This window comes from Paramormyrops kingsleyae, chromosome 23 (assembly GCF_048594095.1).
Source record: "Paramormyrops kingsleyae isolate MSU_618 chromosome 23, PKINGS_0.4, whole genome shotgun sequence".
Classification (NCBI taxonomy): Eukaryota; Metazoa; Chordata; class Actinopteri; order Osteoglossiformes; family Mormyridae; genus Paramormyrops; species Paramormyrops kingsleyae.
This window is the reverse complement of record NC_132819.1, coordinates 17,482,290-17,500,895: the sequence shown is the minus strand read 5'-3', so window position 1 is coordinate 17,500,895 and position 18,606 is coordinate 17,482,290. Positions and strand designations below refer to the sequence as shown.

Below are 18,606 nucleotides of genomic sequence, written 5' to 3'. Positions count from 1 at the left end.
AACCTAAATCCCTATGTGTGTAATGCCTATTGTTTTATCAAATATTGGATTAGTGTCTGAATGCAATATTTTTTCCTATTAAATTATCCTCTTTAAAATTTCAGGTAAGGACAAAAAGACTAATACACACAAAGTGTTTATGTTCCCATGCACTGCAAGACACTGAATAACACTGGTCTCTGAGCTGCATGCACACTTTGATGTATCCCAAACTGGCAGGCAAAGCATTTAGTCTCATTCCTTCAAATAGAGGCACTGCCAGGGAAAAAATGGAACAGAACAGTATTCTTTCATGGATTTAATTTCCAGTAAATCCTGTAAAATGTGAAAAATCACTTTTCTGTTTAAGGTGGGTGTAATAGACAGTACCCACTTTCAGTGTCAGTTGAGTTTCAAGATCATCCGGTTTGTATAAGCTGCAGTGAAAGAAGCTACATTATTGTTTTTAATGCATTACAGGCCAAAAAACGTGGCAGATTCTCAAGTGGGCACTGTAAAGATTAAATCCCAGACCTGAAAAATCTACGGCCTGAAAGGAGAGTTTAACAGTTTCCAAATATAGTCCGGATACTAAATGACTTGTAAAATCTACACCATATAAAACAAAGCAGGAGATATTTCAGCTGTTCTGCTAGATTTTCTGATCTGGATGAGCTGTTCCAGATGTCTGAGAAAGAGAGTTAAGGCAGCAGCCTATAAAACTTTGGGGTGAGATTTTCCCTCACTAACTCAGTCTGTAAGAATACGTGACCACTTATCGCTTGGGAAACTGCTCCCTTTCAAACACTGTAAACACTACCCTAGTGACCCAAGACTGATCCCAGGGTTCTCAAGTGCATTACTCTAGCAAGGACCACCTTATGTGAGCAAGACAGAATCGTCATGACGAGCTGGGTAAGTCGGTCGTGTGATCTCTGCTGCCACCTTCTGGTTACTCATGACAAATGCATTTTGAAAACAACTAAAAAGCTTATACATATTTTTGGAAAGTCAATCCATATCGTTATCCTTTATTTTAAAGAGAAGAAAAGTATTTAAAATAAAAATCGCGTTTTAAACTACATATCAGTCCTTATTAGCTCTGTACTGTACACAAAAAAGTTAAAGACCTCATTCCTTCAATAGTTGGAGAGTGCAATATATTTATTTAAAAAACTTAGAGATACACTATAAAAACCAATTTTATATTACCTATTGCCCAGAAAGGCGTAATAACTTAGCATCAAATCGGCGTTGACTGGAGTCTAAAATACCAATGCCATTCTTCTCAAAATCATAGGCTATCTCCTGTAGTTCTTTTAAGCGTCTCTTGAGATTGTCAATACTAAATTCCAACACCTTGGGCTTTTGTACTATCTGTTTGATATTTACACCTCCATCCTGCAGACAGTCTATTTTATTCCTCAGGTTCACCCAAGAAATGTACAGCACCGGAGGGTATTTGATGATCAGAGTTTTGACTTCGTCTTGGCTGCAGCCCTGGGAGAGCAGCTTCTGCTGTATGTCCCTGAAGTTGTTCAGGAGATACTCGTTGGAGAGGTCGAGGACCTCCGCACCTTGGCCTTGCAGCAGCTCCAGCAGCTTCGAGCTGCTCAGGCCGAGAGTCTCCTGCAGGAAGTTGACGTTGCCTTTGATGCGCTTGGTGCTTCGGATGAGGACGTACGAGTTCCTAGAGATGATAGCCCTGACAAACTGGTCCGGATCCTTCCCCCCCAAGCTCAGGCACACGTCCCTCAGCAGCTCCACCATCTGCTGGTTGAGCTCCAGGCTGTTGGAGAAGGTACGTGGAGCTGTGGTCAGCAAGCGGTACAGGTCTTTGGAGCTGAGTCCCAGAGAGCCAAGGAAGACGATGTTCTTCTTCAGGTTGCCGTTGTCACTGGAGCGGAAGAAGGATTCGGGAGAGCGGGCCAGGATGTTCACGATCTCGCCATCACTCTTGAAGACCCTCCTCCAAAGCTCCCAGCGCTGCTCCAGGTGATCCCCAGAACGTGTGATGGCCCGTGGGAAGCGGGAGATGATGCTGGCCACCATCTCGCGACTCGCGCCCTTACTCTGCAAGAAGTGCGTCAGCCCGTGCTCATTGGTGACAGACCTCTTCAGGACACCGGGCTGCCGCCGACGAACCATCCTCACATCTACCCCTAGGATTGTCAGGTTCTCCAACAAGGACTCATTCTCATGTCCTGGTCCCTGCGCCTCACTCTTAGCGGGCGTGCTGTGCAGTGCAGTGAGATGGGATGTCACACAGGTCCGCTTGCAAAATATCGGCCTTCTGGTAATATGCAGAAGAGTCAAGATACAAGTCATGATCTTTAAATGAAAATGGTCCCTAAATCTGTAGGGGGAAAAAAAAAATTAATTGCATAGTGATACATTGTTCTTGCATGAGACTGATTAAAAATGTAAGCACCACTGGTGAAAGGGTGGATCTTAACCATATTATAAGCAGAGATATGGAATATGGACGGATGGAATGGAGGGGGACTGAAACGTAACCTGGGTGGCATAGTACACAAGGCCAGGGAGAAATGCTACTCCTTTGTGGGACACACTATGGGAAATTTAGAGATGCCCAATAGTCTAACTACATGTCTTTGGAATTTGGGAGAAAACTTGAGTACCCGGAGTAAACCTATAAATCACAGACATAACATACAAACATGAAAAAAACAGAACGGGGGCAGGATTTAAAGCTCAACCTGGCAGGTTCAGGGCAATCGAACTACCCAGTGAACCATGGTGATGCACCCTGACACTTACGCAACTAGATTTAGAAATGCCGGATAGCACAGCTGATTGTCTGTGAACTGCAGGAGGAACATGTGGAGAACGTGCAGATTCCATACGCACAGCTAATCTTGGGGTTTGAACCCGCTGAGTCACCATGCCATCCTGTGAGATGTTCCACAAAGCAAGACTGCTGAGTTTTCTGGGGTAACTTAAGATTTAAGTCATGATTGTCCAATAAGAGTTTAGGTAAAGACCATTCGGACCGGACAATCATGACTTCTAGCTTAAGTTAAGCCAGCTAACTGAGAAATATTGCTTTGTGGAACGCCCCTCTGGAAATTCTGATAGCGTTTACTCCGGTGCCCCTTGGATATTTACGAAGAAATTAGACTGCATTTGATTTGTCAAAGGAAAATAAATGGTAAGTATGCCCGCATCAGAAGGAGGAACGAATCTATCTTGACTTTAGGCACCTTAACGCTTTGCTCGAATTAGGCTTTAAAGAGTAAACATTACTAGCCGAGTTCGCATGCACTGATTCCCGTTCAGAATTCCGTACCTACGCTTAGTTCTTTGTGCAAAAAATAACAATCAATAAAAACAAGCAAATGACTTTGATGAAGCACGATTACATCGAACCGTCTGCAGTATTCCACGTGACATTTCTGTAATGTTATTTAATATAAATCGGCGTTTCTTTAGAATTTCCCACTTACCATTATGTTCTGTTTCATTTCAGTTACCATCGACGCAATTTGCCTGTCCGCGTTTCTGCATGTCGCCCCCTGCCGTCTGGAGGTGTTTCTTCTGTCTGAAGATGAAACGCCAGTTATTGACCTGTTCAGCAGTCTAAGTGAAAATAGCTGCCTTTTTTATATTGATTTGAATTTATCTATTCGAATCTGTTATATCCAGCGTTTATAAAGTGCCACTGATCTCTTGGGATTCAACTAAAAGAAGTTACATCGTCTGTGAAAAGGCGTATAACGTGACAAGTTTTTTTAAAATATAGTACTTCACATTATATCGCTAGATGGAGCCGTGTGCCTATATATGCACTCCATATACGTATACTGTGCTATTTAGCTCGGTGTGTTATTTAGAAGCCAGAAATTAGAAGTTCCCCTATTCTGCTCCAGGAAGTCTATTTCAGTATTGTTTGTCATGGTGTATATTACTTAATATTTTTGTTGGTTGTTGCTATTTTGTGATATACTCTATATTTAATGCCACCTAAAGGGAACCCTTCAAGCACGATGCAGTGTCTATGACCAATGCAGCTACTCCATAATACCTTTCACAAAAAAATTACAGACAAGTCAAGATAACTCCATCCATTGATTTTCTGTATACCTTGTTTGAACTCATGATACGATGTGAATTTATATGCATGGAGTCAGCTGGTCACTGCATTCGATTTAGGAAGAACCTTGTTTCCCCCCTGTCCCATAGACAGCCTATAGATCATTGTATTCCCTCATGTATACGTAGTTAGTGGTACTGAAATGGTGCAATTTAAGTTATAAAGTTACGATAAAATGTCGGGGTTTTCAGACTCTGATTTCATTGCTATGTATTGAAACAATATTTGCCCTCTGTATTACAAAGATAATACATCATATGACTAATATAATTGACTTGTACCATAATACCATTAAGACCACCATACGATTGCAGAGTTATAGATCTGTATCATAGTAACACCCAAGTGTGGCTCTTGGCAACGAGGCTGCTGTAATTAAATTAAAGCCTTCAGTGTCGCCCACTTAGTGTTCTCAACACAACAGCACCATTGTTTATTGATGTGCTTTTTCATCCCTTGGGCTCCAAGTGTCCAGCTGCCTTCATCGCTCTGCTGTCAGCCATCCATCCAAGCTGCACAGGCTTAAGGTCTGACCAAAAATAAATATCCACTGTTTGCTTATTCTTTTTTGAAAGGCATATCATTGTTCAGATGAATTGTGTGTGCAGTTTCATCAATTTCTGTTATTATTTGAAACATTAAAAAATATGAATTATTGAATACAATTCAATACAGTGAATTAAAAATAAAATAAAAGTACACAAACATAACACATGCATTCAATATGATTTTCAAATTCCATTAACAGAACAAATGCTTAAAAACCAACCATGCAGAAGATGTATTTCAGGGAAGAATAATGGACAGGATTATGTCAATATTTATCTGGAATGTGTATTGGTTTATCTACTTTCATATAAAATCCATCTATCCATCCATCTTCTAACATCTTTTAATCCTGGTTAGGGTTGCGGGTGGGGGGGGGGGGTGAATTGGACTGGCATTAACCCTCTATGGAGTGTCAGTCCTTCACAAGACACCTAATTTCATATTATTTAATATATAAATAATATATCTATCCCTAGCAGTTCACATATAATCAACAGATAATTTCCATTCTTGTGCAAAGGAACTTCTTTGATTTAATGTAGTATTGTATGAGTTCTTCGATTTGTAAGACCTATAGCTGTAATAGAGAAGTTCATTAATTTCAGAGGTTTCTGTTTGACTGGGGATTGTTCCTTCGCTTTGAAAGTCACTTTGTTAATGTTCTACAGAATATACAGCATTTTAAATAGCCCAGGTCTGTATTAAAAGAATAAGGCCCATGGCAGAACTTTGTTATAAATTCCACTATGAATACAGTTATCGAAGAAATTAGCAGTGGAACCTAATTTAAATGACAACAAAAGGCACAGATGTACCTCGAAGGAGCCCCTGTGCTGCTCTAGCTGACATAATACTCCTTGGCTATCAATTATTTAGGACCCAAACTTTCAGGAGGTTTACCGGTAGTTCTGCAGTCCAGAGCAGGGCCGTGTGTAAGAAGGGACTGTCCATCTTTGGATGGAAACTCGTAAAGATGTCAAAAAGACGATGGGTGGAACTCAAGATCTGCCAGACAATAAGCTGTACAGCACCAGTGATGAGAAGACACCGGCCACCATCTCCTGCCGGTATGTATACCGTCCACATCCTTCTTCCAAGAGCTCAAAACTGGTGAAAGAGAAAAATGTTACCTGGCTACTTAAGGCCATCACAAAGGTAAATGTTATGATTGTCTGTCAAGGGCAACGAAACACTGCATTTGTTAATCTACTTCAATAATTAACACGCACCCCACTTTAGAGTATGTCTAATCAATGCATTCATATCTTGATTTATAATTTACACTGTAAAATATTTGATTTAAAAACAGCTCTTTGATAATGATGCTGGATATCATAATCGTTTCCATTTTAAAACTAGCCACAAATACATTTTAATCGAAATGAAAACGAACGGTTGTAATTAACCGTCTTGCAACATGCATGGGAGCAGCGTTACGCCAGCGTGCCTTAACCTGCAAGGTCTCTGGAACTACATTACCCGAGGTGTGCGTGGGCGTGGTCCCGGGGTAGTATGACGTCATCACAACTAGTCCCGTGTTTACGTGGATAACATGGCGGCTGCGTCGCGGCTGTTGTAAGGAGTGCTCCACACGTTTTTGAACGGTGTGATGAATGGAGGCGCCAAATAAAACTTCTACCTGTTTGTGTATAGTAGATTTATTATAGCAATTTGTTTTTTTTCGTCGAGTCTGCGTATGAAGCCCTTCTCTTCATATATTCGGCCCAGGAACGACGGTTATGGAAGACGAGGAGAGACAGAAGAAATTGGAGGCCGGTAAAGCGAAGGTATGAATAGTTAATGACAGATGTTGCTGGTTGTTCGGGTACATGCCATGTCCCCTTGTAGGAGAGCTTTGTTTCGGTCACCGGCGCCCGGGAATCGGCTTGCAGCCGGCTGTCAGTGGCGCGGTAGCCCGGCTGTCTCGGCAGCGCCGTGTGTGACAGCCTGCTCGCCGTGCCCCCAATCGTATCAGCTGCTGGACGCTTTCAGAAAACATTTGTCGCAAATACCAGAACATCTCCACATTACTGGAGTTTAAAGCGCCGATTCGCCGGCCCGCAGAGCGCCATCGGGCCCGGGAGGTTTACAGACTGGCAGTTAAAGTATGTAGAGAGTCCTGCGGGACAGGATCTCCGAGACCTGCCCTTCTGCTTGAGCAAACAGAGGCCGGTCGCCGGGCAGACTGCAGGATCTACCTCTGACATGTCCGCACGCTCACTAATGCCTTTGCTATTGTAGCTTCTTCACCGTTTACGTTCTCCTTTTTAGTCATGAGTTTAGCACTTGAAGTGGGGGGAAAAAACAGCTGCCAGTACTCCCCGTTTCCAGTACTCTGGAAAAAACATACTCCATGTCCATACTGCGTGCTGGGGAGTACCGGCCCTCTTCAAGCACTGCGTCAGTTACATAAAACTGTTTTTACAAGAGACCCAAACGCCCACTCCATGCCTTCGCTGGTGGCTTTAGCGTGATCGCCCTTTTCAAGCTGGCTATCCTTGAAAAACAGAATTTTAGCACTTGTTTGTGCCGGATCCCAGGTGATTTGGTGTGCCTGGTAATGAACAAGTAGATATAGCCGCTAAGGAGGCACTCAGTTCAGACACAGAAGTTTTTAATACCAGCATCAGACCTCAAACTATGGCAAAGTGCATGATACAAATGCATAAATAACGAACTCTATGAAATAACCCTGTTGTTACAAATGGAGCACCAGTCAGTTTTAAGAACCACTGCGGCCAAATCATTTACTCCAGGTGTCACAAAGGACATAGCAGGCTCGGCACGTGTTTATACTTACTGGTGAGGAATCCACTTTGTACGCACATATCAATGCCCTCTGTCAGTCACATTTTTATGTATCATCACTTTTAAATGCTATTAGACAAATCTATCTCCCAGTCCAAGCTTTGTAGGATGTTTTTATTAAGGTTAAACCAGAGACAGGAGTTTTTAACTTAAGCCAAAGTGAAGCACTTTCTTTAGCATTGTATAAATTTTTGGATAATCTCGTTATTAGGGTCTGTGTGTTTGAAGGTTTTCCCTTCTCAGGTTTTTGTTTGTTTGTTTGTTTGTTTGTTTGTTGATGATTATAAAATTTTACACGTATGGTAGACTTTGCCACGAATATAACCATAGCTGCTTACATGGTGTGAAAACTCAATGACCTACCTGCATGCACTGAGTTACATGCAAGATGGTTTGTCCATCACCTCCTCTAGGTTGCATGCTGGATGTATTACACTCATTGTTGTTATTATTATTATTATATAGTTTTTTAATTCCCCTACTATCTTCTCACATCCATTACAGGCCCAAGATGCTGGTAATACAAACAGCAGCCCTGCAGTATCATTACGGAACAATGTTATCTGAGAGACTGCATTAAAAATAGATCAGACATTTAAGTAATATCTATAAAAATAACCCAGGAGCCACAAGGAGCCAAAGCCTTTCTAGTGGTAACACAGTGTTACTTTGAGGTGCACAGGGGACCCATTTGGGGACCCAACCTCCGTAAACTTGCCCCTAAATCACTTTACAAGCTTATGGTCTCATGCACTGAACCCTGCTTTGGAATCTGGGGATTTAAACACTGGAGTGCAAGGTGACTATATTTTAATTAGAAAGCTCTATGAGTATATTATATAAAGGCATTGTATTCTTTTAGAGGAATCTGAACATTATGGTCTGAGCAGTGCTCACAGACGGGGGACCCATTGGTGTTGGTATGTCTGTCTTGCAGTTGTCCTGAAATACAAAGTTAAATTGGTATGATACAAACAATAACCCCCCCGTCTTAGTTGTTTACGTGATCACACTAGTGATAGGGGGTCCTAAGCCATGGTTTGGTTTCATTTGGAGGTTCCTGTTGTGGGAAAGGCTGCAAACCTCTGGTTTTAACCAAAAGATTTTGCCACTGATCAGTGTGACGCCTAAATTCAGAGCTCACTTTTCCATGATTGATTTCGTTTTAAGTTCGTCTCCCTCCACATCCGTTTGTTTGTCCAGTTCATGTATGTAGGCAGATGTCTGTTCTGGTAAGCTTTTCATAAAGAGTTAGTTCATTCCCTCTTTGTCTTTTTGTGGGATAATTTTGTGTGTTTAAATGTGTTATTCTCACCAGGGTTTTGAATGAAAATTCTTATTGTTGTTATTAATGCTTAACCATTTACAACGTGTTATGAATATGCAAATAAAGCAGGCAATTTTAGCCAAGTGGAGTACTGAATTTTCATAATTTTCATTATCTTTGTTCCTTAGAGAACTGAATCACCACACTCCCCAGGGAAAATTGATTTATTTGCTTATTAGCTGAACAGTGGACTTTCGTATTTTTGTTCAGTATTTTATTCCTAAGAATTTCTTATTTTGGGTGGTCAAGGTTTAATTGATGTATTCCCTACCTTTCTCTGCTGAATGCAATCTTTTTTTCTTCTTTTTTTTTTTTATAAACCCGGCAGTGGTTTTGTCTTAATCGTAACTCTGCAAAGAAGGAGTGTTTTAAAGACTATGTATCAGTCACTTTCTTATCGCAGATTAATGCAACACTCGTCCTTTTTAAGAATAAGAATAAGAATCTGAATCTTTATTCGCCAAGTAAAGTACACAGGACTGGATGCATCGCTTATCCTTTCTGAAAATGCACCACTGTTCTGTGACCTTTTTTTTTTAATTATCTTTTTAGTCTCAGTTTTCCTGATTTTTGCATTATGAGAGCTGGCTGAGCTTTAAACAATTGTTGCCGATTGCGCTAAGAGACGTCAGCTACCTGCCAAGGGCAGGGAACAGGAAATTGACCCAGAATTACATTTCAAAACAGTGTGCGCCAATCATGAGGTGTGTTTTCATATTAGACATATGTGTGTCTCTTCTTGATTCATTTGGTAGGCTAATGTGTGGAAATATGCATGAATACTGTGAATCACCCTCTTCCATTTGCTGTTTTTTTCCCTCTTGTCACCCACTCGTCTGTCTGTCCTTCGGTCCATCCATCCATCCATCCTCAGTAACTGCTCTAAACTGTGTAGGAAGTGTGAAGAATGATACTGCTCAGATAGGATGACTATGTTTTAGGACACACGCACACACACACACACACACACACACACACACACCCTGGGGCTGTGAGCCAGCCCCTGAGCTGCAGTATTTTATTCACAATTATATGATATCGTATATCTATTGTGTGATTGTCTATACAATGTGATGGACACTGATTTTAAACTTGAGGGACATTTTTTTTGGACCTCCACTTGGGGAACCTTTTATAAAAAGTCGGTGAATGTAATGCAAAAAGTAAAATAACCAACAAATTTTGTATTTACTTTGGTTACTTATGGTTAAGGTTAGGGTGAATATTTAGGTTGTCTGTTGGTATTAGGGTTATGCCCATAGAAATGAATGGACAGTCCCCTGTGTGTCTGTGTCTGTGTGTGTCTGTGTCTGTGTGTGTGTGTGTGTGTGTGTGTGTGTGTGTGTGTGTGTGTGTGTGTGTGTGCGCACCCTGCTGCAGTATTAGTATGTTGTTCAGAATGTAACCCAGTCTTGTTGCCTGAGCTGTCCCCCCATGACTTATCAGAATAAGCAACTGGAAGTTATGCACTATATGGACAAAAGAATTAGGACACACCTCTTAATCACTGAATTCAGGTGTTTCATTCAGACCCATTGCCACAGGTGTGTAAAATCCAGCACATAGCCGTGCAGTCAGGTTTACAAACATTTGTGAAGGAATGGGTCATTCTGACCAGCTCAGTGAATTCAAGCGTGGTGCTGTCACAGGATGCCACCGCCTTCAATAAGTCAGTTTCTGAAATTTCTTCCCTGCTAGATATTCCACAGTCAACTGTAAGCGGTAATATTGCAAAGTAGAAGTGTTTAGGGACAACAGAAGCTCAGCCAAGAAGTGGCAGAACGTGTAAAGTAACAGAGCGTGGTCACCGAGTGCTGAGGCGCGCAGTGCGTAAGTGTCGCCTCAGTAACTACAGAGTTCTGCACTTCCTCTGACATTAACCCCGGCACAAAAACCCATCACCTGTGCACCGGGAGCTTCATGGAATGGGCTTCCATGGCCGAGCAGCTGCAGACCAGCCTCACATCACCCAGCGCAATGCCAAGTGTCGGATGGAGTGGTGTAAAGCGCGGTGCCACTGGACTCCGGAGCAGTGGAAATGTGATCTGCAGGGTGACAAATCACTCTTCTCTGTCTGGCAGTCTGTTGGACGAGTGTGGGTTTGGCAGATGCCTTAGTGAGCATTGCCTGCCTGACTGCATTGTACCAAGTGTAAAGTTTGGTGGAGGAGGGGTTCTGGTGTGGGGTTGTTTTTCCGGGGTTGAGCTAGACCGCTTAGTTCCTGCTTAGCATAAAAGATACAAGATAACAAGATAACTTTGTCACTGTACAAGTTACAATGGGATGACCTTTCGATCTTCCTGTAGAAGCCTCAATAAAACTGTACAAACCAAAAATTAATTTAAGGACAAAATTTAATAAAACAGCAAAATACCAAGACATTTTGGACAATTGTGTGCTTCCATCTCTGTGGGAACAGTCTGGGAAAAGCCCCTATCTCTTCCAGCATGTCTGTGCCCCAGTGGAAGAACTGGACTGGCCCACACAGAGCCCTGACCTCATTTTGACCCCCATCAAATACCTTTAGGTTGAGCTAAAACGGAGATTGTGAGCCAGGCCTTCACGTCCAATATCAGTGCCTGACCTCACAAATACTCTTCTAGATAAATTGGCAAAAATTCCCACAGACACTCTCCAAAATCTTGTGGAAATCCTTCCCAGAAGAGCGGTAGCTGTTATAACTGTTATAACTGTAAAGGGGGGACCAGCTCCATAATGATATGTATGGATTTAGAATGGGATGTCATAAAAGCTCCTGTCGGTGTAATGGCCAGGTGTTACAATACTTTTGTCCATATAGTGTATGTATAAAATTAAAATAGTGGAGTAATAAAGATTATTTGTTACCATGTCACCAATATGTACGGAACCCTCTGTGTGACTGTATCAGTCACCCTGTCCCCAGCCGGGTGTGAATGGGACCCTCTGTGTGACTGTATCAGTCAGCCTGTCCCCAGCCGGGTGTGAATGGGACCCTCTGTGTGACTGTATCAGTCAGCCTGTCCCCAGCCGGGTGTGAATGGGACCCTCTATGTGACTGTGTCAGTCACCCTGTCCCCAGGGTGTGAATGGGACCCTCTGTGTGACTGTGTCAGTCACCCTGTCCCCAGGGTGTGAATGGGACCCTCTGTGTTATTGTATCAGTCAGCCTGTCCCCAGCCGGGTGTGAATGGGACCCTCTGTGTGACTGTATCAGTCACCCTGTCCCCAGGGTGTGAATGGGACCCTCTGTGTTATTGTATCATTCACCCTGTCCCCAGGTTGTGAATGGGACCCCCTGTGTTATTGTATCAGTCACCCTGTCCCCAGGGTGTGAATGGGACCCTCTGTGTTATTGTATCAGTCACCCTGTCCCCAGGGTGTGAATGGGACCCTCTGTGTGACTGTGTCAGTCACCCTGTCCCCAGGGTGTGAATGGGACCCTCTGTGTTATTGTATCAGTCACCCTGTCCCCAGCCGAGTGTGAATGGGACCCTCTGTGTTATTGTTTCAGTCACCCTGTCCCCAGCCGGGTGTGAATGGGACCCTCTGTGTTATTGTATCAGTCACCCTGTCCCCAGGGTGTGAATGGGACCCTCTGTGTTATTGTATCAGTCACCCTGTCCCCAGGGTGTGAATGGGACCCTCTGTGTGACTGTGTCAGTCACCCTGTCCCCAGGGTGTGAATGGGACCCTCTGTGTTATTGTATCAGTCACCCTGTCCCCAGGGTGTGAATGGGACCCTCTGTGTTATTGTATCATTCACCCTGTCCCCAGCCGAGTGTGAATGGGACCCTCTGTGTTATTGTTTCAGTCACCCTGTCCCCAGCCGGGTGTGAATGGGACCCTCTGTGTTATTGTATCAGTCACCCTGTCCCCAGCCGAGTGTGAATGGGACCCTCTGTGTTATTGTTTCAGTCACCCTGTCCCCAGCCGGGTGTGAATGGGACCCTCTGTGTTATTGTTTCAGTCACCCTGTCCCCAGCCGGGTGTGAATGGGACCCTCTGTGTTATTGTATCATTCACCCTGTCCCCAGGGTGTGAATGGGACCCTCTGTGTGACTGTGTCAGTCACCCTGTCCCCAGCCGGGTGTGAATGGGACCCTCTGTGTTATTGTTTCAGTCACCCTGTCCCCAGCCGGGTGTGAATGGGACCCTCTGTGTTATTGTATCATTCACCCTGTCCCCAGGGTGTGAATGGGACCCTCTGTGTGACTGTATCAGTCAGCCTGTCCCCAGCCGGGTGTGAATGGGACCCTCTGTGTTATTGTATCAGTCACCCTGTCCCCAGGGTGTGAATGGGACCCTCTGTGTGACTGTGTCAGTCACCCTGTCCCCAGGGTGTGAATGGGACCCTCTGTGTTATTGTATCAGTCACCCTGTCCCCAGCCGAGTGTGAATGGGACCCTCTGTGTTATTGTTTCAGTCACCCTGTCCCCAGCCGGGTGTGAATGGGACCCTCTGTGTTATTGTATCAGTCACCCTGTCCCCAGCCGAGTGTGAATGGGACCCTCTGTGTTATTGTTTCAGTCACCCTGTCCCCAGGGTGTGAATGGGACCCTCTGTGTGACTGTATCAGTCAGCCTGTCCCCAGCCGGGTGTGAATGGGACCCTCTGTGTTATTGTATCAGTCACCCTGTCCCCAGGGTGTGAATGGGACCCTCTGTGTGACTGTGTCAGTCACCCTGTCCCCTGGGTGTGAATGGGACCCTCTGTGTTATTGTATCAGTCACCCTGTCCCCAGCCGAGTGTGAATGGGACCCTCTGTGTTATTGTTTCAGTCACCCTGTCCCCAGCCGGGTGTGAATGGGACCCTCTGTGTTATTGTTTCAGTCACCCTGTCCCCAGCCGGGTGTGAATGGGACCCTCTGTGTTATTGTATCAGTCACCCTGTCCCCAGGGTGTGAATGGGACCCTCTGTGTGACTGTGTCAGTCACCCTGTCCCCAGGGTGTGAATGGGACCCTCTGTGTTATTGTATCAGTCACCCTGTCCCCAGCCGGGTGTGAATGGGACCCTCTGTGTTATTGTATCAGTCACCCTGTCCCCAGGGTGTGAATGGGACCCTCTGTGTTATTGTATCAGTCACCCTGTCCCCAGGGTGTGAATGGGACCCGCTGTGTGACTGTGTCTGTCACCCTGTCCCCAGGGTGTGAATGGGACCCTCTGTGTTATTGTATCAGTCACCCTGTCCCCAGCCGAGTGTGAATGGGACCCTCTGTGTTATTGTTTCAGTCACCCTGTCCCCAGCCGGGTGTGAATGGGACCCTCTGTGTTATTGTATCAGTCACCCTGTCCCCAGGGTGTGAATGGGACCCTCTGTGTGACTGTATCAGTCACCCTGTCCCCAGCCGGGTGTGAATGGGACCCTCTGTGTTATTGTATCAGTCACCCTGTCCCCAGGGTGTGAATGGGACCCTCTGTGTTATTGTATCAGTCACCCTGTCCCCAGGGTGTGAATGGGACCCTCTGTGTGACTGTGTCAGTCACCCTGTCCCCAGGGTGTGAATGGGACCCTCTGTGTTATTGTATCAGTCACCCTGCCCCCAGCCGGGTGTGAATGGGACCCTCTGTGTGACTGTATCAGTCAGCCTGTCCCCAGCCGGGTGTGAATGGGACCCTCTGTGTGACTGTATCAGTCAGCCTGTCCCCAGCCGGGTGTGAATGGGACCCTCTGTGTGACTGTATCAGTCACCCTGTCCCCAGGGTGTGAATGGGACCCTCTGTGTGACTGTATCAGTCACCCTGTCCCCAGGGTGTGAATGGGACCCTCTGTGTGACTGTATCAGTCACCCTGTCCCCAGGGTGTGAATGGGACCCTCTGTGTGACTGTATCAGTCAGCCTGTCCCCAGCCGGGTGTGAATGGGACCCTCTGTGTGACTGTATCAGTCAGCCTGTCCCCAGCCGGGTGTGAATGGGACCCTCTGTGTGACTGTATCAGTCACCCTGTCCCCGGGGTGTGAATGTGACCCTCTGTGTGACTGTATCAGTCACCCTGTCCCCAGGGTGTGAATGGGACCCTCTGTGTGACATGTCCCCAGGGTGTGAATGGGACCCTCTGTGTTATTGTATCAGTCAGCCTGTCCCCAGCCGGGTGTGAATGGGACCCTCTGTGTGACTGTATCAGTCACCCTGTCCCCAGGGTGTGAATGGGACCCTCTGTGCTATTGTATCAGTCAGCCTGTCCCCAGCCGGGTGTGAATGGGACCCTCTGTGTTATTGTATCAGTCAGCCTGTCCCCAGCCGGGTGTGAATGGGACCCTCTGTGTGACTGTATCAGTCACCCTGTCCCCAGGGTGTGAATGGGACCCTCTGTGTGACTGTATCAGTCACCCTGTCCCCAGGGTGTGAATGGGACCTTCTATGGTACTTTTTTTTTTTTTTTTTGCTGTATTGACCCCTAGTTTGAATCTTCTGTCAGTATTTTCTGACCCGGCACTGTTAGCATGCTGACTAACATGGGACTTGCCGGCTAACCTTTGGCCATTTCTTTCTGAAAAGCCACAAAACTTTAGGTTGTGGTTGACATGCCCTCAGTCTCTGATTTGTAGTTTACCTCTTGTCCCACTAGAAAGTGGCCTGTATTCAATTTTGGAAATTTGTGAGAGGAAAACTCACCCGTTTAGTGGGTTTCGGAAAATGCCCTCTAAGATGATCACATGACCACATTAAACCAACGCATTTCTGAGCTGCTCGTGGCACTAAGCCCATTCAGACCCAATTAAATTAATTTATCACACCACTGCATGGCGCACTTTGTTAAGAATTGTCACTAGTTTACTGAATGAATTCACATTGGCAGCTCGTTTGGCTTTGTATTGCATGGGTATGAGATGCCAGATGCATAGCAGGGCTTGAGAGTGATACTTCAACATTGACCATTTGCTCCCTGGGGTATCTTTTACATGGGCTGCAGGCTCATCCTGACCCTGTGCTGCCTGAGTAGGAGGTTAGTGAATGTGTGGGAGGGTGTATCTCTTACATATTAGAGCCCCCCCCCCAGGCGTTTTTGGCTACACAGGTGATACACACGCCACAGGCCTTTCAGAGGGTCGTTCGGGTCACGCTGCCATGTTTTTGGACCTACCGTGCGGCCATGTTAAGTGTTGTGTTTCTGTACGTCCTGGGTGCAGCCCAGTGGTCAGACCTGTCCCCTCACACCCGCTGGGGCTCTGAATGTGTCCTTTGGCAGCTTGGCATCTCTTCCACAGGATGGACACGACGCAGTCTCTAGTTTTCTGCATGTAATCTCGTTACGTTATGGGTGTTTATCAAGATGCGTACCTGACCGTTCTTGTGTTCCTGCATAACTGTTTGATGTCATGTTCCATTACCAAAGTACAATTCCAATACTCAAGAACAGAAATTCGGTGGATGGTAAAAGTCCCCGAATGATGTTCTCGGCCAGCCCCAGTTATCAAGGATGCATTGGTTGGATCCTCACTAACAAGAACAATCCGATGATTCATTGCATCTAAGTTTGTTCTTACGAGGCATGTCGATAATGCTCTCGCCAAGAACACAAGTACATTCTTTGCATCCTTGTCATTGAGAAACACCCTAGGTCTGTTCCAAACATGTGGGTCATAGGGTTGTATACCAATCCTAAACAAGACCTTAGTATTAGAGTTATTTCAGAGTTGTTGTTGGCACTAAATATGTTTAGGACTCACTTCCTCATCATCATCCTGGTGCACTCTTACTTTGGGTGAACTAGATCATGCGGTTATCTCATCTCAAAGTAACGTTCCTGTCATTTCCCAATGTCTTTCTCTCCCTTTAAATGCTCCTTACCCCATTGTTGGTCTTGTGGTGTCACTGCTACCTGATCAGTCATCTGGCCGCATTAGATGGCTGCAGTTCCACAAGGCCTCTGCTCAGCTGCATAAGTAAACCGGCATCCAGCCGGGTTTCTCTGCGGAGTCTTAGTGACGCGACAGGTGTCTATGTTCCGAGGCTTGGCGTCTTATGAAAAACTGAGGTCACACTTACGCCTGTAATAGAGTTTTGTTATTTAAATGGGAAGCGTTTAGTTAGCTGCTGCTATTTGAAACCCCACACAGTCTATGATTATTCTGTTACCAAAGATATGTTGGAGAAGATAGAGACTAGTAGTTCAGTAGCTGGGAAGTTTAGGGTTAGCTAGAAGTAGCCAAAACTGTATGTCTATGTTAGTGAAAGGGCTGAAGTAACCAGCTTTCGGATAAGTGGATTTTGGCGACTTTGATCCCGAAGCCACGTCACGCGTCGCTCCGACCAGCACTCGCCAAGATGGCACCTTAACCTCCGACAAAAGACGACTTATGATGGACTTGTGATTTCTCTGATTACTGCGTTTTTCTGAGCAAAGCTTCTTAAATACTCTGCGCTTACGTCAATGGGGGAGTCTTTGAGGAAGATGCAGGGGAAGCCGACACGGGACCACGCTGTCCGGGTACCCAAACAGGCATATGTAGACATTTAATAGTTTAATCCCCTTTAAAGATTAGTGCAGGCCGCAGGCTGAAGACACTGCTAGCGTATCTGACTGCCAGTGGCAGTGGGCTGTCTGCTGCACTGCCCTGTCCCGCGATGGGCGTCTGCAACGTGGCGCGGGGGTACCTCTGTTCTTTGCCCACCTTCTGAACAGAAACGTTTGTGTTTTTCCCTGCGTATCTGTCACCTGCAAATGGTTTTACCGATTTTTAAAAGAAGCCGGGAGTTCACGGGGCCTGTTTCGTTTCAAAAAGAAATTCTTAGTGAGACTTAGGTGTAGAGTGCGATGGGATTTTCTGGGCCTCGTGTAGATTTGTGTCGATTCGGGTGCATTTCAATGTACCGTGGAAAGACAGGCCCAGATTTTTATGGCTGACCACGTCTCCTCCTCTCTCGTCCCCCACAGCTGGCCGAATACAGGCAGAGAAAGGCTCAGGCGGACGGACAAAGTAGACCCCGGAGGAAGAAGAAAGGATCCAGGGCCAAGGAGGCCGATCCTACCGGAGATGAAGGAGACCCCGACCCTCCCCGCAGTGGCCAGGGTGGGACACCGGCGCCCCCGGCGGAGTTCACCATCTCAAGGACACTGCGCAGCGGGGAGACGGTCAAGCACGACCAAACGTACACAATTGAGGTAGGGGGAGCTCGACTGGCGTCAGCCACCTATGTTTAGACGTGCCACCAGGGCTAATTGGGTGCCTGTGGCTCGACAGTGCCCCCTGTCGTCTGTGCTCAACATGGCAGCGTGAGAATGTGCTCTCATGATACAGCTGCTCATACACACTGACACCTCGTGTTTAACTTTTAAAGGTTTGGCATTGATTGAAGTTAATGGCCATTTCTCACTTTATTGTAATTTCATAGTTTGCCCTTTTGATAGGTCTTCTGAGCAAACCGTGGGGGTCAAAATGAGTTTTCATCAGCAAATAAGTTACAGGGCGACATGCTGGCTGAGTGAGGTTCGAACCCCAACCCCTGCCGCGTATGGAGCATTTAGAGGCAGCAGTTGCAATAAACAGACATTACGATGACAACACCCCAGCAGGTGCCTAAAACGATAAATAATTAAGCGTATCATAAAGGTACCAGCGGGTGGAGTTGTCAGGCTAGGTTTCGGACGTTTCCAGTCAGATAAAAGTGTGATTTGGTTCTTACTAGACTTACTGTCTCTGTAAGCACAGCGCTGCCCCCACAGGTAACGGCGCGTTAGTGCTTAGCAACCGTGTTAATGAATACGACAAAGCTCACTTAAATTCCCCGGAGATGGTGTGTGGGGTTCATTTTATATGCCACTTTCAGAGTCAGTAATGCTTCCTCTTTTACATGATACTGAGTAAAATTGCGTTTAAGCATCAAACCTGAAATCTTTTTGACA

The 18,606-nt window shown here is 45.6% G+C and overlaps 2 protein-coding genes across 14 annotated transcripts in view; one reads left to right on the top strand and one right to left on the bottom strand.

Annotated features, from left to right (window-relative positions):
* Positions 1–1,122: 1,122 nt before the first annotated feature.
* Positions 1,123–17,663, bottom strand: LOC111852245 (transcription termination factor 1, mitochondrial). 8 transcript variants are annotated; one of them, XM_072705623.1, is made up of 5 exons: positions 17,575–17,644; positions 5,543–5,749; positions 4,521–4,622; positions 3,447–3,541; positions 1,123–2,335 (listed from the first exon to the last, which is right to left on the bottom strand). In XM_072705623.1, the coding sequence occupies exon 5, from the start codon at positions 2,305–2,307 to the stop codon at positions 1,192–1,194; it is 1,116 nt and encodes a 371-aa protein (XP_072561724.1). In that variant the 5' UTR covers positions 2,308–2,335; positions 3,447–3,541; positions 4,521–4,622; positions 5,543–5,749; positions 17,575–17,644; the 3' UTR covers positions 1,123–1,191. The 8 variants fall into 8 exon arrangements, with proteins under 8 accessions (XP_072561724.1, XP_072561723.1, XP_072561726.1 ...); XM_072705622.1 differs by lacking the exon at positions 4,521–4,622; XM_072705625.1 differs by lacking the exon at positions 4,521–4,622 and having other exon boundaries at positions 1,123–2,272.
* akap9 (A kinase (PRKA) anchor protein 9) overlaps positions 6,289–18,606 on the top strand; it is a 58,820-nt gene continuing 46,502 nt past the window's right edge. For all 6 annotated transcript variants that reach the window (XM_072705620.1, XM_072705619.1, XM_072705621.1 and 3 more), the window contains exons 1-2: positions 6,289–6,429; positions 17,638–17,865. In XM_072705620.1, the coding sequence (XP_072561721.1) occupies positions 6,382–6,429; positions 17,638–17,865 (276 nt within the window). In that variant the 5' untranslated portion in view covers positions 6,289–6,381. The remainder of the gene's footprint in view (positions 6,430–17,637; positions 17,866–18,606) is intronic.